This window comes from Chanos chanos, chromosome 12 (assembly GCF_902362185.1).
Source record: "Chanos chanos chromosome 12, fChaCha1.1, whole genome shotgun sequence".
Taxonomy (NCBI): Eukaryota; Metazoa; Chordata; class Actinopteri; order Gonorynchiformes; family Chanidae; genus Chanos; species Chanos chanos.
Genome location: NC_044506.1, coordinates 13,290,561 through 13,313,157, shown reverse-complemented (window position 1 = coordinate 13,313,157; position 22,597 = coordinate 13,290,561). Strand labels below are relative to the sequence as shown.

Sequence of the window (22,597 nt, the reverse complement as noted above, 5' to 3'; positions counted from 1 at the left end):
ATTACGGCCACAGATGGATAATGATTGTACTGTTCTTTGTTTAAGTTGTTGAATCTTAGCTTTTGTCTGTAATCCATTTTTGTTCTTCTTTGTCATGTAGATATTTTGTTGTGCAGTAAATTACTAAAAGTGATTCTGGATCCAATCACACCATTAAAAATTTGGCATTTGTATTTGAAATGTGAGATTGACTGCATGCAATCACATTGTTGCTGAAATCTCTTAAATTGTGTTCTTATTCCTCTATCTGGTGATACATTTTCCTCCATGCAGAGGTTTTGTTTTACCCATGGCTGGATCTCTCCACAGTGTGCTGGTACCCATATGGAAATGGAATCTCCTAGGAGGGGGGTTCCCCAACATTGTATAACCTGGTGAAAAGAATGATGATGAATTTCCATTGCCTTGGACCATTCTGAATCACCTCCGTTAGAGCACAGTTCTTTCATTCAGTGCAAATCACCACAGTGGTCTGTGCCATGCACAGGCTTCCTGTCTGAAACCACACTCTCGGAGTAGTCACCTTCCTGGCCATATGGTTTACGGACATGCAGTAGAATAGAGGAGTCACATAAGCATCATGTGTAACCTTTTCCTTCCATGACTTAGAGGCGAAACAAATTTATTCATGCAACATTTGGCATTGTTCTCTGCTTTGCATGTAACAAGTAATGTCTTAGTGTCCATATTCTTACCGGTGAATTGGAATTTTCTACATGATACATATGCGTTTTTAGAGAATTCCAGCACTACACTGTTATTACGTACCTAGGAGCAGAAGGAGCCTCTTAGGGTTGTGTTGGTGCCACACCCTTTCAGACCCACCACCCAAATCCAACTCCCATTGTTACTCTCCCCTCCCACCTTTACTTACCCACCACACCTTAAACAGCAGAAACATGGGTTATACTGTGTTTTTTTCCTTACATGCTCCCACAACCTCCTACACAATGACAGGCTCCTGTTCCATAACCTGCAGGGAGGTATTTAGCTAAAGACGAGTGAAAAAAAAGGAGGAGGGAGAAAGTATGTGGTTCAGAGACACTGAATGAGAGGGAAAGAGAGAAGATATATAGATAGAGAGAGAGAGTGAGAGAGAGAGAGAGAGTTGAGCAAGAGCAGAATCAGTGAGTTGGAACACACCCACCAGACTGCATGGTTCCTCTCCTTCTCTCTCTGTACCAGGGGGTTGGACAACAGGAGCAGTCAGTGGAGTCATTTGATTGAAATCTCAGAGCTTTGAAACCTTAGAGCTTTAGAAAGCATATTCATTTCCAACTGACTCAAACGTCTTTAAGAATGTCTCTGCAGCAATGCTTTAAAAATTATTCCACTGATAGTGTGGGAAGTGATAGGGTCTTCACCGAGGAAGGCTATTACCAGGGGATGCTCAGAGCCACGGATGGAAGAAAAGGTAGATATCAGTAGATTTCGTTGCTCACAGCCATTCTTTGTACTTAGACATGTTTATTTAATAATGTGTACGTTGTCAGCATCGGCCTTCAGCAAATCTCTCTCTGTCAGGTGTTTTTATTTCAATTAATCTGTTGGTTACATAGATTCAGAGTAGGCCACAGGTTTTTGCAAGTGTTTAGAGATTCTCCTGCAGGGGTGACAGTGTCCTCTGTTTTTGTAATATATTATTACAATGTAGCTCACGAGATTTGTTCAAATAATTTTGTTACTTTTGTCTCATTACATAAATGCAGCTGGCACTTGACATGAATTTATAGCAGTATCCTTTCATGTGTCCACGCCCCCTCTAAACTACCTCTCTACTCTTCTGTGGCCTGACTGAAGTAGCACTTAGAGTGTACAGCTAATTAAGTTGTCAGTGCACCTCTGAGGAGGCTGTATTCATTCACAACGCTGTTAACATGAGCAACTTGGTCTGACTGTAAAATTTGCTGTCAAGGGTACAATGTCCTGCATGCACAGGCATAGGATACTGTAGTTGAGGACATGGTCTGGGTACTACCTGTAGGCAGGTTACGCAATGATACTTTAAAGCTATTGGCATGTTGTTAACCTCTTTAGAACAGTGTCAAATCAGAAATCCCTTAAGCTATGCCTCGTATAACATGGGCAATAAATTTGAAAAATAAATCTCTTTTCTGAGAAGTTTGTATACCACTATCTCAGGCCATGGAATGTTCAAGAATCGGCCTTAAAACCAAACACATGTGGAATAGATCAATGGATTAGAATTCCCATTTTATCATTTTTAAGAGAAGTTCTTTCATGTGAAGTAATAATAATTTAGCCCATGTAGTTTGTAATATTAAGGCTGTTTTTAAATAGACTTTAAATTACTTCTTCCCTAAGCATGGACTAATTTAAATTAGTCGTCATTTTAAGCTAACCTATGAGAATGTAAGTATTAGTCAGTCATCTGTAAGTCTTTAAGTTGTGGTTAGCCTCCATGTAATTCAAACTATGATGATTCATATTTAGTGTCATTTGAGGATAATGATGGGGATACAAATCCTCTTAAAATCCTCATTTACAGACTGGATATGCCTAGAAGACTGCAAGTCCAATGTTTGCCCTGACAAAATCATATTACAGTCTTATTTATTTGTTACAACTGGCCTATGTATCATATTCTGGTATTTTAGAGTTTAAATAAATATCTCTCATGAGCAGTTTTTGTCTTGAATGCTAGTCATTGAGAGCTAACCGACGTCATTATCTGCTCAATCCTGTGGTCTAGAGCTCCTCTGTTCTTTGCAGCAACCTCAAGACTGACTTTCTAAACATATCTAAATACATTTAAACAATCAACAATTTATTCATCCTTTTGTGCTTGAGGACATTTCCTCTATCATGCAAGAAAATGGAACAGAATTTTGAAACTTGTGATTTTCGCAGTAAGACTTGCAACAAAGAACTGGAACTGAAACTGGCATTTGTATTTAAGAATTTAAAATGGCCAAAAAAAATAATTTGCTTTGATGAGTCATTTTCAAAAATTGCACAAGTAAGACAAACTGATTTACCAGTTGTTTCCATAGTTACAACCTTGTGTAGCACCGCAGTCTTACTAGTAGGTACTCACTGGAGTGTTCAGTGATATGGATGTGTTCATTCAGTGTATTTTACTGACGTGTCTGATCTTTATTAATGTTTAATGTTATGTTTTGTAAACTGATGTTTCGTAAATCATGCAAAAAGTTTGTGGCTTTTAGTATTGTCAAGGGGGCTTTGTGCTTCATCCACACTTTTGTTATATAAAGCATCAGATGATTTTCCTTGCTATGACCAATGTGGAGTTCTGCTGAAGCAACACATGCCATGTCAAACTAATTGGCGCTTGAATGTTTTTAGTCAACCAGCAATCCACATTATGCACTGACGAAGAACTGTTAATCCAAGCATACAAAGACAACATTTGGCAGTAATATGTTATTTTTCTCCTCCTCTGGTTAGACAAGCATAGTCAAAGACCTTTGTGATATCAAGATTAGAAAACAAGATAGAACATGTTCATGGCAATGCAAGTGAGAAATGCCTCATTACAACTGAATATCAAATGAACATCACGTCAAAATGGGATGCAGTTTTGAGTATTTTTTGTTAACAATGGATCATATAGATGTTATACAGGATATCAATTAAATAAGCAGTGTGAAGCCTTTCAAATGGCAAGCAAAAAAAAAGCAAAAGAATGACATTGTACATTACATTTACTCTTGAGCATTGCTTTAGCGGCCAAAACTGAATTATCTTAAAGTATTCAAGTAGCTTTTATTTATCCTAAATAATGTCACTGGGTGATATGTAACACACGAGAGTGCAATCTGATGCATCTTATTCCAGTTTACTACCAGTAAATTTGTTCATGCACTTTTTGTGATTTTTACATTCCTCTGTTGACCATATCTCTCCCTCATGTGTTCTCCACAGATGAACGAGATCGGGTACAGAAGAAGACCTTCACCAAATGGGTGAACAAACATTTAACAAAGGTATGGTGACAACAGTACTCCACACCACACCCACACTATTTGCTTCAATGATCAACATCTCAACCCTCACTCCAAGTTAGACTTTACTTTTACTCATCCTCACATGGCACATTCGATACTGCTAATAGCTACAATAAACTGCTAATAAGTGACAACTTAGTGTTAAATTAGTGACAAACTGCAACCCATAACTAAATGCATATGAAAAAAAGTGTTTCACATTACATTTTGGAGGACGTAATGTTTTTCCCTGTTTAAGTGAAACACAAGTACAGAACCCCTTTTAACAGTGCAGCTCAGTGTTCATGCCAGTTAGGGGTTCATACCAGCGCTGTGAGACAACGAATCTGTCCACGTGTAATTACCATGTTGTGCTGTACTGTAGGTTCAGCTGTCTCTGTCAATACATGCCTCAGACAACTTCATAGCTGACTTATGGTGGCATTTCAGGTCAATAATGCCTGTGGAGACAAGGATGTAAATTGTGGCTGTGCTGTTGACTGTGTGATGTTATGTATGATATTGGGTATTTACATGCTGCAGGCTATGACACGTGATCATTTAGCACAAATAACTTTAATTGTATTCAGTTGCTTGGATGTAGATGATAACACACTTAAATATTCAAGGAGAAATTTTGCTATTTATTTCTTTTTGTCTTAATCTGAAATCAACTTGAAACAAGAAAATGTGTGGTAAGCGGGGGAGAGGGGTGCAAGGGAAAGTATTTGCTGATTAATGTTCTTTGCCTTTTGGCAAAAGCTTTTCAAATTCTGTTGTCAGAACTGGCTGTATAATCGCTAATGTCACTTTAAGTTTGTGTTTAGTTTACATTAAAAGTTTACACTGAACTGAAGTGAACTTATTCATGCAATGTGCGTGTAAACAGAAACAAAATGGGAGTAAGTCTCTATTTGCTACTCTCCCATTCAGAATTCCTCTTTGGAGATAATGACAACTTTGGCTAAAGACCTCAATGGCCTGTAACACAATTAGAAAATCTGTTTTTACTGCTTTGGTTATACATGGTGCCTTGTGATTTGTCTGTCCTTGCACAGTCATTCATTATGATTAGACACACTGAATTACGTGTGCCGAAAGACACACAATAGACTTAGGACTGTTCAAGGACCTAGTCAGAGAGCCTTTAAACTTAAAAAAAAAAACCAAACAAAAAACAACAACAAAAAACTCTTTTGTGACACAACCACAAAAAACCCCCCCTCACTTCAGTTATCTAACAACAATACAAATACATTTTCTTACTGTGTTATGTAATTTCTGTTGCTGTTGGAAGACGAGCTATGGTTTCAAGGGATATATCACTCAAATTCAGCACCCATTCAGCACAAACATGCTATTTCTGTGCGTATGTGAGAGGATGACTCATCAACATCTGGTCTCTCTTTAGATTCTTCTAGAAGGGACTCTGGTTCTGGCTAAGGTTTCACATCTGTCCCACAGGCGTCTGGTTTCTGCTTTATTCCAGTGCTCTACCACTGAAAAAGCAGACTGTGTAGCACAACATTAGAAACTAATTAGATTTTCAAATTCAGCTCTGAGGAGTCTGTCAGACGTGCTTCAGCTCTCAGATCTTATCAGACTGGTAGTGGTGACTAATGCAGTTGGAGAAGAAAGTGTGCAGTGTGTATAAATGGGGAAATTATGCCACCAGACTGTTTTTCTGCCTATCCCCCCCAAAAAAACACCTTATGGATGTTTCTTCCCATTACATTAGTTACTTGAAATAGATTAAATGTTCTAAGTACATGTTGTTTATGCTCTTCTCTGTTTTGAAGTCAGAATGCCTATCTGAATACTGATGGCACATTTTAAATGGTGCGTAAAGATCAAAAGGTCTTTGGTTTCTGAGGATTCTTTCAGTACAAGCCTTGAATTCAGTCTTCAGTCACAGTTTTTTGAGGGATTCAGACTATTAGCATATCAAACTGGGACAATTAGATGGGACAGAACTGTATTTCCATGCAAAACTAGACAATATTAGGAGAAAAGAGACCTTCTCCCTAGGATGTCTTTTGTTTTGCTCTTGTTAACTGAAGTGTGTGGAAAATGCTATGCACAAGGTTATTCAGAATTCTTATCCAACACTCTTTTCTTTTTCTTTTTTTGGAGCGGGATGGTAGTCATGAAAGCACCTGTCATTTGTTGTAAAGATCAGTGATTCAGAGGATTTGAGTCATGTTCTGTTTCTCCATTGTTTGGAAATCCCTCTCATCTGTGTCCAATAGTTTTATGGTTTGATGGTTTAAGACTTCTCACGCCTCACGGCATGTTTGACTGTCTTCATGCCCCTGGTGCCTGCGGTGTCTTCAGACCTGCACTCAAATATACAAATGACAAACCATACTGGTCCAGTTTGAAATCATTTTAATTGTTTTTGAAAAGTAATTGACATGTAACTCAAGTGGTTTTGCGTGTTTCTTTTAAGTTCAATGTTCAAAAATGATTTAATAACCACAACGACTCTTTATAAGTTATTACTTGCCCACACTGTATTTGTGGAGCAATTAGGTGATGTTAATGACTTTTTTTTTCACTCACATTCTTTTCTGTTACCACAGGGAGTGTACTCTTAACATCTCCAAAGATCCACAGTAGGTTAGAGTATAAATTTTGCCTTGACACTTCTATAGTCTCATTGTGTGATAACAGTGGACCCCTGTGGTGATATGTGTAAAATACATGAAGTTTAGAACTTACAGAGCCCCTCTCACCTTTCACATGGAAATGAAGGTTTTAATTGGTGGTGGATCAAGATGTCGGGGAAACACTTCTAATCAAAATAGAAATATTGTTTGTTTGACATATGTTATGAGTAGCTCTATTGCCAAAGAGTTGTATTGCTTTAATGAAAACACAAATAGGTTGCCAAAACGCATTTCAAAATGGAACCACTTAACAGAACCACGTAAACCATGTAAACATTGTCTCACGATCAAATTGTCAGTGGAATGTTTTACCATATTGTGCGTCTGTTTTTCTTTCTTTCATCAAACTCAAATCTATCCCTTAGCTACAATACTCATCATGTCCTGTCTTTCTTTCTTCTCGTCTCTCTGTCTCTCCATTTCTCACCTTTGTCCCCATATTTATCCATCAGCACTGGAGAGCTGAGGTAGGTGGTGCCTAAGGGTAGGCTTTTGCTGAGTGCTGAGTGGACCTCATTTTCACCTGCATGGATTTTACTTGCTGTCCCTGAGACTTTCTGTTCTTTCATTTCTTCCTTTGTGTTATAACAACCTCTCTTAACCCTCCTCACAATTTAAATGACTGCTTTGCCTCTCTACAGAAAGAGTGAATGGTCAGGCATATCAAAAACCTCGTGGCTTAAAAACTGTAGTATCCAGTCCTGACGTTAGATTGATTATTCTAGGACTTAAGAGATCGAAAATAAGAAGTCGATAGGAGAAATGTCAATGTAATGCTTTCACAAAACAGAATGCCTTGCTTTTTTGTTTTCTTTTAACAAATGTGTGTTACTAAGTGGTGATTGTTTTTAACTTGAAATATGGTGAACCCCGAGAGGGCCACTCTACTGCAGTAGGCATTTAGTAGCCACATAAAACACCCTGAAAGATTTGCAGTGACTTCATTTATATTGCTCTCTGTTTTTTCTTCATCACTTTACGCATATCACATGTGAGGCTTGGAACTGTAAAAGACTTGTTTGACAGTGGAATTTAATAAATCATGTGCATCTTTAATGCATATGATTTTCCATTAACAGACTTTGAGCTTAAACATAAACAGATTACTCCAATCAGTCAGTTTTGAACACTTCTCTTTTAAATGATAAATGCAGTTGTCAGGGATTAAGACTTCAAATATACTGTTCAATATACTTTTTTCAATTGTGATCTTTGACCTCTGACCTTAGTTTCCATTGAAAGAATGATTTTGTTTCAACCCATATCTAGTTACTTGAGGTTCACATTTTAGATGAGGCTTATGTCAGTATGAAATTTCTTTTTAAGGATTTTTTGTTTAAATTTAGTAAATTGAAAACGCCAACAATGTGTATAGATTCTTCGTCATAAAATCCTATAGAACAGTCTGGACTGCCTGTGATTTAATGTTGTGCTCCTCTTCCTTTTCAGGCTCAGAGGCATATTACTGACCTGTATGAAGATCTCAGAGATGGACACAACCTCATCTCTCTGCTGGAGGTGCTCTCTGGGGAGACACTGGTGAGTGAGAAAGAGAAGGATCTTGTAGTGCTGATCTAGGGTCAGGTTCTCTACTTGCTAAAACTCAACTCAACAAGAAGAAAGTAAAAGACCAAACTGTTCCCAGATCAGCACTTGTACCAGTGCTGCTACACTCTGCTTCTGCATCTTAAGTTCCACCCAGACTTGACTCCCTTCCCCAAGTTCTCTTTTACCCTCTCAGCTATTTCCAAATTTGTGTTATTTACATTTAGTGAGGCTATGGCTGACTATCATTTACCCTGTGAACCTGCTTTGATTGCTTTGAATACACTTTTTAACACCGTGTCAGAATTCTGCTCCTTTTCAGAATCTTGCATGTATTAATGGCTGTGTTGACTCAACACATTAAGGCTTGTATAGCTATTATAGAAAATAACTGCACACACACAATGGAATATATGCAGAACTATTAATGTTCAAACACATGAATCCATAACAATGAATGACATTTTATGTAACTCTTTTGCTTCACTGTGTCTAACACCTTTAACGCATTAATCTCACATTTTCAGCTTCTCTCAGTTCAACTATTTGCACTTGCTTGACACCTCACCTCCCCGTGAATTTTCCTTTTCTACTTCCTGTTTGCTGACCTTTGCCCTGACCTTGACCCCTTTGCCTTTGCCTCTTCTCTTGCGATGCTCTTGCTGTGGTAGCCGAGGGAACGTGACGTTGTCAGGAACTTGCGGTTGGTGAGTGGGTCTAGACATTTCGGGGCGTCTCTTTAGGGTGTGGCATGTGTCACTCCCAGGTGGCCTGGGTTGTGCATGATGTCACCTCCTTGTCTTGTCACTTAATGCCAGCATTGTCCCCTTTCATTAAAGAAAAAAAAAAATTTTTAAAACATAGGAAAATGTTGGTGACAGTAAGTATACCAAGAATAATGTGGAAACTCATCATTGTACCAGTTCAGTCTATGGGGCACATATACCTTTGTCATTGTCAGACCATGCAGGAAGTTTTGTTAAATGTTGAGTTGTGTGACAAAGCTTTAAAAACAACTTGGAGGAGACTGAAAATGCGGCTGCAGTATATGCATTATTTTAATTTGCCATTTCCTTGTCACTACTTCCATTCTGCCTGAACTATACTTTCTTGTCTAATGTAATCCTTGTTCTGCTTGATATATATAAAAGTGTGAGACACTGGGTCATTTGGCGTATTATGTTGAAATCAGAAGCATCAGTGACATCATACACTGCAAACCTCTGGCTCACGTGAAAGCTCAGCTTTTGACTCTAGGTTTGTGATTGGCATCAAGGTCAATGCATGATTGACTGAATGTTGCTTCCTTACCTTTAAAGCTGTCCATGTCTCTTGTGATGGGTTAAAAAAAGAGGATAATGCATTGAAATGTGTATCACTGTGGCTTGGCTGCTAGTTGGAACTGGATGGATTGTCTTAGTGATCCATGTGCTACAGTCTTCAAGGATAATGTACTAAGAAGAGGGTAGCTACTGTATTACACATCTTGTGTACCTAAATGCATAGCTAATGTAACAGGTATTATGAATTGCGCTATTTTTGGCCAGGATTTAGGGACGAACAGGAGATTCCAACATAAAGTAGGTTGTAGGAATTTTAATAGGAAAGGAAAATTTTGCTTAACTTTTAGAAGATCTCATTAGAATTCTACATATAGCTGGAGTTCAGATGAATTTACGGTCAGTAGTTTTGAGTTCATGCTATCCTTGCCCTGATGAAATTTGCTATGATTTCATCTGTATTATCTGTTAGGCAAAGTAATGTCTGTGTTTGTTCAGTGTGTCAAGGCACATTTTGAGCATTTGTATTTACCCTGTTCTAAAAAGACAATTCTTTCTTGAAGGTAATGTTTACATTAAAGGTGAAAAAACATTTATTTTCAAACATGTAAGTGGTTTTAAGAGAAAGTCAGTACCAATGATAGATGTTTAAAGTTATTTATGTAGGTAGTGACAAATCAACAAATAATAATGAACAGATAAACCAATGTGAAAAGATATTAAGGCATCCCAATTTAAACTCCTGTCTTTGTAGTTATTTGTCATAACCGCACCTCTTATGACATGACTTCACCTTACCCTCTTACCCTTTTCTTCTCTTTTATGCCCTTAGCCCAGAGAGAAGGGGCGCATGCGCTTCCATAAGCTCCAGAATGTACAGATTGCATTGGACTTCCTTAAACATAGACAGGTAATGTGGACCAAAGACATGGTTTTTACTTCTTACAGCCATAGCTTTATTCACTTTTTCATTTCTTAAGCACTCCCCATTTGCCCCATTTAATGTTACTGTTTTACAATGGCAGGTCAAACTGGTCAACATCAGAAATGATGACATCGCAGATGGAAACCCCAAGCTTACCTTGGGTTTGATATGGACAATCATCCTTCATTTCCAGGTAAGGAATTCCATGGGTTTTTTTTATATATCTATTTTAACATCTTTGTTACGAGACCACTATTGCCTTCTGAAAGTCACTTGTCATCTACGAAACTATCTATCCATCTATCTATCTATCTATCTATCTATCTATCTATCTATCTATCTATCTATCTATCTATCTATCTATCTATCTATCTATCTATCTATCTATCTATCTATCTATCTATCTATCTATCTATGTCAGATTTCCAGTTATAAATGGAGAGGCCGCGTTAGCTTGGCATATTGGTTGGGGTTGAGGCATTTTCTGTTGGTTGAGACAGATGAGATGAAGATGAACAGATGAGCCAACCAGACCACAATTGTAAAGAGTAGTGTCAGCGGAGACTGTGAGGATTGTGGACTCACATTAAAGAACGGGCTCACAGCTCCCCAATTTTTTTTTATTGGTCAAGCTTCAGAACCATGCCACGTTACGGGTCATAGTTCAACCTATTGAGCTTAGCATGAAGGAGATCATAGAAAATTGCCTTGCTGCCTGAAACATCATACCTTTTTGTTGACCTCCCAAATGGTTGCCAGGTGAAGTTAATTTTTAAATTATAAATATAATTTTTGTCAAATACTTCTTAGTCTCTGGTCATGTCAGGCCATTACAGCTTTAAACCCAAAGTGGCTCATCCAGTAGATCTCATAATCTACATCAGATTGTGCATCCTCCTGCACCCCCCCAACCTCCATGCATAAGATTATTTGGGGCTCCAAAGTCAATTTGGACTCACATGAACAGCTCTACAAATGATTCGCATTTATGTGACTTCCCCGAGACTAAATATTGAAAGACACTATTGAGACTTTTTGGCAGTATGTAGGGATTTTCTTTGCCTGGAAAACTTAAGATCCTTTGCTGAAATGGTAAATTAGGACTGGAGTTGGTTAATCATTCAGTCTCTGGGTTTTTTTTTAACTATGGAAAAAGAGAACACAAACAGATTTCTTTGATGTTATATTGAGCCTGTGTGGTACTATGGTCTGGGACTGTGTCCATCTCAGTGAGTGAGTCAGTGTTTCCTAAAAGGAAGAAGGAGATGGCGCACTGGCATGGCAGTTTGTTGACTCATCGGTGCAACCATTTTTTTTTTAATCTAAAGGAATTTCCCTTGATTTTTGAAATTGTCGACAAGGGGATTCCATTGTTGATTCCCACTCTGTTTGTTAGGCAGATGTGTATTCTTGGATATGCGATGTCCTATTAAACAGATACAGGTTTAGGGGAATACATTGTCCTGCAGAGACATATACAAAATTGGCAAGATGCTAAAACTCTTAAAAACTGCTCAGAAGCAAAGGGAGGGAGACAAGTTTTGTGTAACTAGAAAAACAGGCCCATAGAGTGTCAAATTGTGCCATTTGCTTCTAATCCGAACATTATCTTTGCAAGCTTCCTTGTGAAATGTTCTCTGGTCAAAAACCGTGCATGTTTGTGGACACTGCATTGTGCAGACTTGGAGATAGTTTTAATTAAATGTATGCACTACTCCTCTGCTGGAAAACAAAATACTGCTCTCTAGATTCTCATAATGCAAGAGGGAGAGAGGGTGGAGGACTTGTTCCCATTGCTGTCTGAGTCACCGTGTGCGTACACAGTGGTAGGGTTTGCCATTTTAAACTCTGTCCAGATTTCCCCTCACTGCTGTTCTCAGCAGGACGGCCTGGTAATAAAATAATAACTGGTGTGTGTTCCTGCCACAGAGCACTGATTGTTCCAGAAGGAAGCCCTGACGATGAGTCATTCTACACCAAAAAACCACCAACACACACCCACACACAGCAAAAGAGAGTTTCCCAAAATATAAATAATTTCTTGATCATAAGAGTGCCTGGAAATAGTCTTATGATAAGTGGTAACTCGCTTCTCTGATACATCTAGGGGAAAACGCTATGGTCTCCCTTTAACAGGCGGCTCATGTGGATATTGAGACCATTTCATTTAAGACCAGGCCTGTAATCTCAGAAGAGCATCTAGAATGTTCCATGGTGAAATATATCTGTGAACATATGCAAACTACAGGGAGGAATGATCATTAGATGTGCATGTATGTATATTGCATTATTTTGATAGACTTACATGCATAAACAATGTGCTACAGTTGTTAATTTCTGCTGACGACAGTTTATGTCGTCTTGACAAGTCAAATAAAGGTGTTGGCCCACCTTGAGATGCCAGAAGAGTGTTGGCCCACCTTGAGATGCTAGAGGAGCATCAGTGCTCTTTGGCTTATGTTCTGAAACTGTATTGGAGAGATGTGAAATCTAACTCTAGGATAAATGTGATCACTCAGAACGGCTTCTTTTTTCATTCTTATATCCCTTGACCTTTTAGAGGTTAGGTAGACCTAAGTCATGCCAGGAAACTGTACTCCACACCATAGCCGAGAGCCCAGAATCATTTACTATGGGAAACATCTCCCAGGCCTGTAGGTTGCTTTTGGCATGCACTTATTTGCTTGTTAAGAACAAGGTGAAGTTTGACTTGTTAGTATGATTTACTTCCACAGCCCAGTAGATCACTCACTATTTTCTTTCAGTTACTTTGTACACATTTGCCTGCTGGCGTACAAGATTGATATTTACAGTCTGTAACTGTAACTCTGTCAAAGTGGCAAAGATATCCTCTTCTAGCTGTGGTGGCAAAAGTAGTTGTTGGCTAGGCCTGCCCTAAGAGTGATGAGATATTAATTACATAACATTGCACAGAAAGCATATGGAAACACATAGAAGTACTTTTAGTATACTTTGTGTCCATGATTTATTCAAGTATTTCCCTTTCTTTTGGCAGCTCGCTGTAAAAACTTTATTATTTTAGTTTGGAAAAAGTGCCCTCTACCTTAGATCTGATATTAAGGGTATGTGATTAGCAGTGCTCTCTCTCTCTCTGAGGGTTAAATCATAATCTTTGGTGTGTCACAGATCTCATAACACCACGATTAGTTTCCTTTTGGCTGAGAAAGACTGTTTCAATGTCTGAAAGTCTGATTTCCAAAGAATGTCTACAAATGTACTTGATTGAGTCTATATGGGTTCTAGATAATGTGTTTGTAGAATTGCCCATAACATTATAGAAGACAAACTTCAACACGTGAGTCTCACCCTAAATTATAGTGCTTACTCCAATGTCAAATATCAGAATGTCTGGGCAGTCTGATTACCTTGTGTCCTTTCCCTTACAGATCTCGGACATACAAGTGAATGGGCAGTCAGATGACATGACAGCCAAAGAAAAGCTACTCTTGTGGTCCCAGCGAATGGTTGAGGGTTATCATGGCATGCGCTGTGATAACTTCACCTCTAGCTGGCGGGATGGAAAACTCTTCAATGCCATTATCCACAAACACAGGTGAGACATAGCTACAGACATAGGAGATGAACCTCAATTGGAATGGTTGAGATTTTAAATGAGTTTGTCCTCATATAGCACTTAGATGGCAAATTGTTTTGACAGGGATGCTGTTTTGGCTCTGTTCCAAAAGCTAAGAGCCAAAATAAATGTTATAGGTTGCATCATATTGGTTAGTGATACCTGGTCAAAAAGGTCATGAGCTATATTAGAATAGTAGATTTATTAGCACGAGCCTTAGAAATCACAAATCAATTCCTGTCTACAGGATAGCCTATGCAGGTCAAAATTTATTGGTTCTGTTTACTTGCCATCTATCTTTCTCCAGAGGTGACCACTGCAATTCTTGTTAATGTTTGAACCTGCCCGGATGTTTCACTGATATCCTCAGAGCTCGTATCTACCTTACATGGGTCCATATTTATGTGTGAATTCCTTATTTTTTTTTGGAGTAAATTGAGACAGGGACGCAAGCTTGATAATGTCTTATGGCACTTTCCCTGACCTATATATGATGTTGGGTACATACCTTTGCAACATGAACACACTTTTTAAGTTCCTGGCACTATTTAAGATAAAATATGCCACACAGAGAATGATTCAGGAGATGAAAAGTAGACACATGAGTCCTAAAATGTGGGCGTAACGTATGAATGGGAGTTGAGGATCCCCAGAGGGTGTATTTTAATGCTCTGCATGTAAGTACAAAGCTCAGGTACACCCAGGTGTCTCTAGCAGAACATGAACATCCAAAGAAGTCCAAACAAGGAGAGGCGAGCAGCTCCGTGTTTACCTATTTGAACTCACTTACTTCACAGAGCGAAACCTGTTCTCTGTTCATTTTGCATGCACAGCAACATTAGAGCTGTGCACTGGAATATCATTGGAAGACTTGGAGTGTGGTGCGAAAAGACTGCAATGGAATTTATGAAGATTTTTGTTTTGATAAACGAAGCAAAGTTACGATCATTGCAACCTTAAGTACTGTTTCAATACCTTCATTATATTTTGATACACTGGGAAATACAACGGATGGCGCTAATCATTTAGACCCTGAGATGAACATCATTCCCACCTCATCTTATGGATGCATGGATTTTTAGAAGCAATTTGTTATACAGGAGCAAAGTAGACCAATAAATTTATTCCCTCTCTGTGTGAAATTCACCCTCCTGCAAATAAAATGCTTAATCTGAAGAGGAAGTTTCGCTCTAGGAAGAAACGCAGTAGCTCATCCAGCAGTGCCCATGGCTCAGTCAGTGATCTGGAGGACCATGTGGTCATGCTGTGTGAAGACGTTCCATCCGAGGGCTCCTGGGATTCAGGACGGGAGTCACTGAGCCCAGGAGCCTGTTCTAGCCCTGGCTCCCAGAACGGGCAGCTAGACCTAGGCACAGCCCAGCTTCTGTCCCCCTTGAGCAGGGACAGATTTTCTTATAGACAAGCATGCTATGCAGAATTGGAGCATCCCAGGGCACATGTATACTACCAGATCCAGAGAGATAATCCAGTGTATGAATTTTATTTTACAGTTCTCTAATGTAATTCTGTGCAGTGACGTGACTTAAGTAGAAATGTAATGAAAATGCTTAATGAAGTGTTTTGTAATTTCACAATGAATGTGTCTTAACAGCGTCTTGTCATATTAGACCTAATGTAGTTTGTGCTTGAAACAGTATTATCCTTCTTTACTGCCACACTTTTGAAAAAAATGTTTATATCTAAAGCAGTAAGAGCTTGTGTGTGCAAATAATTTGACAGCAGGTGTGTTATGAGAAATATATAGTACCCAGTAAGAATATGTTCGCTTTATATATGTTAGGAGAAGGTTTAGTGCTGGTTTTTAAAATGAAATGAATGGGTCTCGCTCATGTTTATGCCTGCCTCTGAGAACTTACATTCTTCTCATTGCTGCACTGGAGGCATGTCACTCAGGTTTAGACAGCTCTAAGACATGAGCAAATTATTTTTACAGGATTTATAGCTTGGAGTTGGCAGGTTAAAAATGAAATGAACCATTACAGTCAGTCAGATCAGGTGTAAATCAGGCCAAGGTGGCATAGTGCTTGTGGATGAATGTTCAGTGGTAGTGAATATTAACAGTGATTAACAAACTGGATCAGTGTATCGGCCGAAATCTAGAACCTTATTCATAAGGTGTCTTCTGATGGTTAATGTATAATATTTTGATGTTGCAAAGTTTTTATCAGCTGCCTTTTAGAACCAACAGAAATCACTGCAATTGCAAGTCACTGATTGTTGTTAGAGCGGTGGTTGTGACCTCTTTCTTTGGCACTGACTATAACTAATATATTTCTCTGCTTTGCCTGTTCCCTTTAGACCCAATCTGATTGACATGAATAAAGTGTACAGGCAGACCAACCTGGAGAATCTGGAGCAGGCTTTTAGTGTGGCAGAGAGAGACTTGGGCGTCACCCGTCTGCTTGATCCTGAAGGTAGGAATACCTGCCTTGGGGCTGGGGATTTCTCGCTCACCTTTAAACCACGCCTTCCTCTGTCTTCCAATTCTGTGGTTTAATGATTTATAGCACACCCTTTAACACAGATAAAGATAAAGGACTGAGTTTGGTGATTTCTAGCTTTTAGTTTGCAGTCAAATCTTTGTTCCTCCTCTCTCCTCTTTGCAGATGTGGATGTGCCACACCCAGATGAGAAGTCCATAATCACATATGTCTCTTCCCTCTACGATGTCATGCCCAGAGTTCCTGATGTGCAGGATGGAGTCAAAGCCAATGTTAGTACCCCAAAAGACATTAAACTATAATAGTTTCAGACCTACAATACTGTATAAAATCGTTTTAATGCTGTTATTTTAAGAAGAGAGGATCCTTAAATTTTGCTGGAGTTGCGTAAGTTTTGTTGTACCTGCAGGAGCTGGAGCTTCGCTGGCAGGAGTACTATGAGATTGTTACTATGCTGCTCCAATGGATCAGACATCACATCATTGTGTTTGAAGAGAAGAAGTTCCCCACCAGCTATGAGGAGATTGAGGTGGGTTTCATTCATAAAAGTGAAGGCTTTTCTGCCCATGTTCATGTCACCATGACAGGGAATGTCTTTTTTGTACTCTGTAGGCTGACTTCTCGAACTAAGTTTAGGCTTCATTTTGTTCTTTGTTTTTCAGGATTACTGGTTCAGATTATCTACTCAAGATGTAATTAAGATCAGTATTTAACATAAGTTATGAGGAAAATTAAAAAAAAAAATGCTGAAAGTAGTCAGACGGTTTTTAGTGGTGACTTAATTAATGCGGTCATTAATATTAGTGAAAAAAAATCAGCAGGGACAAGACAGACTGCAGACCGTACTGCTATTTGCTGCAGTATTTGAATAGTCAAAATGATAATCCATAGGACAGCAACTACTTTCAAGTTTCAAAGGTCATAAAGCCTCTGCCTGCATCTGTATTCCACAGGTCCTTTGGCGTCAATTTTTGAAGTTTAAAGAGACTGAATTGCCAGCAAAGGAAGCTGATAAAAATCGCTCCAAACACATCTACAAGTCCTTGGAGGTAAAAGACAACCATCCAGAATGTTCTTGTTAATATAATAAACTTCCTTAATCTGCACTATAATCTTAGTAAACGGACATAAGAGAGACTATATGTGACAAACTTTTTGTCTTGGGGTATTTTCTCCGGTATACAGCCTGCAGTTCAGGCTGGTCAGATCAAGGTGCCCCCTGGTTACCATCCTCTGGATGTGGAGAAGGAGTGGGGTCGTCTGCATGTGGCCATCCTGGAGCGTGAGCGCCTGCTTAGGACGGAATTTGAAAGGTGAGTTACCAGATCTCTTGTTCAGAGGACTGTATGTAAAAATCTAGAATGAGGATCTTCTCTCTGATCTGTGGCTCTTATTGGACCATTTAGAACCAGTAGCTATTTCTTAACACTTTATGACCTTATGTGTGGCTAAATGACCCCTTTTCAGTCTCATAATTCAGTCTAGGACATTGCAGATCAGTCTACTTATATTGAAAAGCAGTTGCTTTATAGTTGTGTTCTCAAAATTTTATTGCACTTTGTCACAAGCTATTTTGAACAAAGTCTCTCCTCTCTAATAACAAACTCTCTCTTCTCTAATAAACAAACTCTTCATTAGGGAAGAATTTCTGACTGCCACAAGAGATCATAGGGGTGATATAAAACATTGTTGTTTAACATTTAATCTAACATTTAGTGAATAAACACTTTCATATCCTAACTGCCATACCTTTTAATACAATGAATAATCTAATGATGGTTAATCTAATCAGGTCAAGTTTGAAAGAAAATAGAAGAAAAGGCTTTAAAACTTTATGGGACAATGATGTTAAAACATATCTGCTCAATAAGCTGGTGTCACAGGATAGTCATAAAGACCTGAGTCTCAGTGATATGACATCAGCAATGATATGATAGTATTCAGTTCTTTTGCATCTCGATGATAGCCGGATATTACTGTTACTCTAAGCTGTCTCTAAACGTCTAAAGAAACTCTAGGCCCTAGTAAACCAAGCACTGCTTCATGCACAGCAAAGGCAGCAGAAGACATTTTATTTCTTGGGTCATGATTATGATATTAGCATTTTCCAAATCAGGCTTTATCTAGATCAGAAGTAAACAGGGCGTTGCTTTTGGAAGGGTTGTCTCTTTATCACAAGACCGTCTCAGTTGGCTGGTCCTGGTCAGGCAGCTGATGTAGAGGCTGGAGAGAATAAAACATGAGCTTCAGTTCTAAGAGAGAGCTGTGAACTTTTGCATAGAGTAAGCAAGCAAAGACCCATCAACCATGGCTTTTGTTAACCACAGCCATGGTTTGGAATATCTGCTTCGCCAGAAGAGGGAGTGAGTGTTCCAGTTTTGCATGTCATTCATTGTTGTTGTCATATGTATGTTGATGTTTATTAGGTATATGTACTTGGTGGACAAATGTTCTTATAAAGTAATTTATTCATAATTCATGAAGATTATTATAAAACTCGATTAGTTCGTACTTTTTAAATAGCCCCTTTTGAAAAAATAGTCTAATTTTCAAATTTTAACGTTGTCACAACTGGTTCGATTGTCAGAAAGTTCCTTTTTTTGAATAAGTAATTGTTTTTCTTTTTTTTTTTTTATTACATGAACAGTAGTTCATGTTCGGTGATGTTGCACGACTTCATTTTATTAGGTTTCAGTATTTGTTCATACAGAAACTCTTTTAGCTCAGTTCAGCAGTTTTGATAGTTACATACAAAGCTTGGTGTTCATGTCCACAGGCTGGAGAGGCTGCAGAGGATTGTCAGCAAAGTGCAGATGGAGTCTGGAGTGTGTGAGGAGCAGCTCAACCAGGTCGAGACTTTGCTGCAGACGGTGAGATTTCACATTCCCTCTCAAAGTCTAGTTGTAATGCCACTTAAAGCTTCAATTATAGCAATACCAGTTATGAAAGCAGTGGACAAAAACAAGCCATTATAACTGTGTGCGTGTGTGTGTGTGTGTGTGTGTGTGTGTGTGTGTGTGTGTGTGTGTGTGTGTGTGTTTGTATGTGTGTGCTGCAGAATGTGCGACTGCTCAGTGCTGGAAAACCAGTTCAGCACACAGGTGAAATGGAGGCAGACCTGGACAAGGCTGAGAACATGATCCGTTTTTTGTTCAATGATGTACAGCTGCTTAAAGATGGGCGCCATCTACAGGCAGAACAAATGTACAGGAGGTAGGATCTATCATAGACTCTCACTGGAATGTACTTAAAGCAACTCTTACATTATATGTCAGAACAGCCGTAATATGAACAACATATTCACTGAGGTGAGCGGAAAGATTTCATTTTTTATATATCACTGGTTTAAGAAACAGAATTTTTTTTTTTTTTATTGTGTTAGCTCTCCTAACTTGGCACATTGAAAAACTGTGTAGCATCAGTGCTACTCTTTTTAATGTTTCTTGAGCAAGGAGGCCGCAGATATACATGGAGATGTATTCAAAGCCTACAAAGTAATACAGGATACTCTGATATATTTTTGATGTAAGATTGGGTCGTTTTGATATAGCGCACATATTTGCATGGATGGATGAAATGTTAGTGTATTATTTCACCCCTCAGGCCATTTTGCTAACCTCTGTCTTTTTCCTGTGTGCCCACAGAGTGTATCGTCTACACGAGCGTCTTGTGAACCTACGCAGTGAGTACAACCTGCGTCTGAAATCTGGAGTAACTATAACACAGGTGCCCATGACCCAGGTGCCGATTACACAGACTGTACAGCAGTCTGCCATGCGAGTGCGCCCAGAGCTGGATGAGGTCACCCTGCGTTACATCCAGGACCTCTTAGCTTGGGTGGAGGAGAACCAGCGACGCATAGACGGGGCTGAATGGGGCTCAGATCTGCCCTCTGTTGAGTCTCATCTGGGCAGCCACCGTGGCCTCCACCAGTCTGTGGAGGATTTCAAGTCCAAGATTGACAGAGCACGGGCAGATGAGGTACAACACAATTAGCCTCTCTCTCATTTAAAATCCGATTACTGACTCAGCAGAAATGTCCTCTCAGTGTCCTAATCTTATGATCTGATGCATTTGAAACCATTATTTACATTCTCCCACTACAGACCCAGTTAACCCCAGTCAGCAAAGGAGCCTACAGAGACTATCTCGGCAAGCTGGACTTGCAATATGGAAAATTGCTGGTAGGGCCTTGGTTAAAAACCTCAGTTCAGTTTCATTTACTTTCAAACTCGTTTTTATGCCTTTAATCTTGTTTTACTTTACTTCCTCCCCCAGAACTCTTCCAAGGCTCGCCTGCGCCATCTGGATCAACTTCATGCTTTTGTCAGCGCTGCTACAAAAGAGTTGATTTGGCTTAATGAGAAAGAGGAGGAAGAGGTCAACTATGACTGGAGTGACCGCAACAGCAACATGACTGCAAAGAAAGATAACTACTCGGTACAATAGGCCCTGATTCCTCCTTTAATCTGATCGGTCTGGTTTGAATCGATTAAATACTTACAATGTTTGCAGTTGCAAAGATATTAAACACCAGATTAGTGTGACTACCAAAATATTTGACCAAACCAGTTTTACCAATTTTACATGTTTGTTTATTTTGTTGGGTTTGTTTGCTACATTTAGGGTTTGATGAGAGAATTAGAACAGAGAGAGAAAAAAGTCAACAGTGTCCAGGCTACAGGAGACAAACTACTGAAGGAGGGCCATCCAGCCAAGAAGACTGTGGAGGTCAGAAACTCTATCCTCTAATGTGGTTCATTTAATCAGTAAATTCTGTTTATTGGTACAGACGATTGTCATATCCATTTATGATATATCATGGACTTGAAATTTGGACTGGAAAAAGGTTTTAGTAGGTCTGTCAAAAGTTATTACTGTAGTGCCAACATCTGTGTGGGGTTTTTAGCTTAACCTTTCATCCCTTGTAAAACCAGGCAAGTATCAAGCCAATAAGTTCCTTTAACATGGATGAGCATGTAGAAGCATGAAACTCATGCAAACCTTAAGGGCTCATACAGAACAGTTATGATTTATCTGAATTCACTGTACTCATTAGTTTTATAAGGTTGAATGGAAGCACTTTTAAGAGCATTAAAAAAAAAAAAAAAATGTATCATGAATTTGAAAAAGGAAGCTACAGGAATTTACAAAAATGATACTCATTCTGTTCTTCTGTATATGTCTCTCTCTGTCTGTATACTCTGTGTTCTGAAGGCCTTCACTGCAGCTCTGCAGACTCAGTGGAGTTGGATCTTGCAGCTGTGCTGTTGCATTGAGAGTCACCTTAAAGAAAACACAGCTTACTTCCAGGTACATAAATAAACTGTGATCTGCTCAGATCTGTTCAATATGTGCCAGTTGCCGTACTATTAAACCTGTAGACTAGGCTTATATACAAACAGTTATAATCATGTTATAGGTTTTGTATGCACTCAAACATTTCATAAACTCAGAGGGTGAGCTTGAAGAGGAAGATGAACTCTAATCATGCTCTCTGGTCCACAGTTTTTCTCTGATGTGAAAGAGGCAGAGGAGAAAATGAGGAAGATGCAGGAGATGATGAAGAAAAAATACATTTGTGACCGTTCCATTACTGTCACACGACTGGAGGACCTGCTACAGGATGCAATGGTTGGTGGATTTCATTTTTTTATTGTGCTGGAAGCATCATTCCGAGTACAAAGATTCTGCAGTATTTCTTGTTTGTTTTATGCCGAACATTCATTTGAAAATAGTGCTTTGGAAATAACAGTGTAGGGAACAGAGAACTCTGGTATGTTCAAATAACTCTCTCTTCTTCCAGTTGATATCTGATCATGAATTAAGTTGAGTCCCAGATTCCATGTTCTGTCTCTCATTCTGTGTTCTTTAGGATGAAAAAGAGCAGCTGAATGAGTTTAAGACACATTTGGATGGCCTCAACAGAAGGGCAAAGACTGTCATTCAGCTAAAGCCCCGGAATCCTGCCACTCCTATCAAGGGCAAAATGCCCATTCAGGCTGTCTGTGACTTCAAACAAATGGAGGTACGAGATTGTTTGAAACTGTGGTGAAACTGGGTCTGTGTGCCTTAAAACATGAATTTCTACTTAAGATTTATTTTAATATCTTGCCTGAAAATGGTGTATTAAAATATTTTGCAGTTTAGGTC

General features: G+C 39.0%; 1 protein-coding gene across 2 annotated transcripts in view; it reads left to right on the top strand.

The window, feature by feature from the left end:
- The window catches only part of pleca (plectin a), a 90,862-nt gene that overhangs the window by 50,996 nt on the left and 17,269 nt on the right, over nt 1–22,597 (top strand). Inside the window, exons 1-20 of one of the 2 annotated variants that reach the window (XM_030789190.1) lie at nt 1,300–1,414; nt 3,907–3,968; nt 8,087–8,176; nt 10,295–10,372; nt 10,488–10,580; nt 13,795–13,961; nt 16,302–16,417; nt 16,610–16,716; nt 16,854–16,973; nt 17,398–17,493; nt 17,630–17,757; nt 19,221–19,314; nt 19,503–19,657; nt 20,089–20,425; nt 20,551–20,628; nt 20,723–20,884; nt 21,071–21,175; nt 21,662–21,757; nt 21,953–22,078; nt 22,320–22,472. In XM_030789190.1, coding sequence (XP_030645050.1) covers nt 1,300–1,414; nt 3,907–3,968; nt 8,087–8,176; nt 10,295–10,372; nt 10,488–10,580; nt 13,795–13,961; nt 16,302–16,417; nt 16,610–16,716; nt 16,854–16,973; nt 17,398–17,493; nt 17,630–17,757; nt 19,221–19,314; nt 19,503–19,657; nt 20,089–20,425; nt 20,551–20,628; nt 20,723–20,884; nt 21,071–21,175; nt 21,662–21,757; nt 21,953–22,078; nt 22,320–22,472 — 2,478 coding nt within the window. Of the gene's footprint in view, nt 1–1,299; nt 1,415–3,906; nt 3,969–8,086; nt 8,177–10,294; nt 10,373–10,487; nt 10,581–13,794; nt 13,962–16,301; nt 16,418–16,609; nt 16,717–16,853; nt 16,974–17,397; nt 17,494–17,629; nt 17,758–19,220; nt 19,315–19,502; nt 19,658–20,088; nt 20,426–20,550; nt 20,629–20,722; nt 20,885–21,070; nt 21,176–21,661; nt 21,758–21,952; nt 22,079–22,319; nt 22,473–22,597 lie in introns of those variants that run through there. The other variant, XM_030789189.1, reaches the window with a different exon arrangement.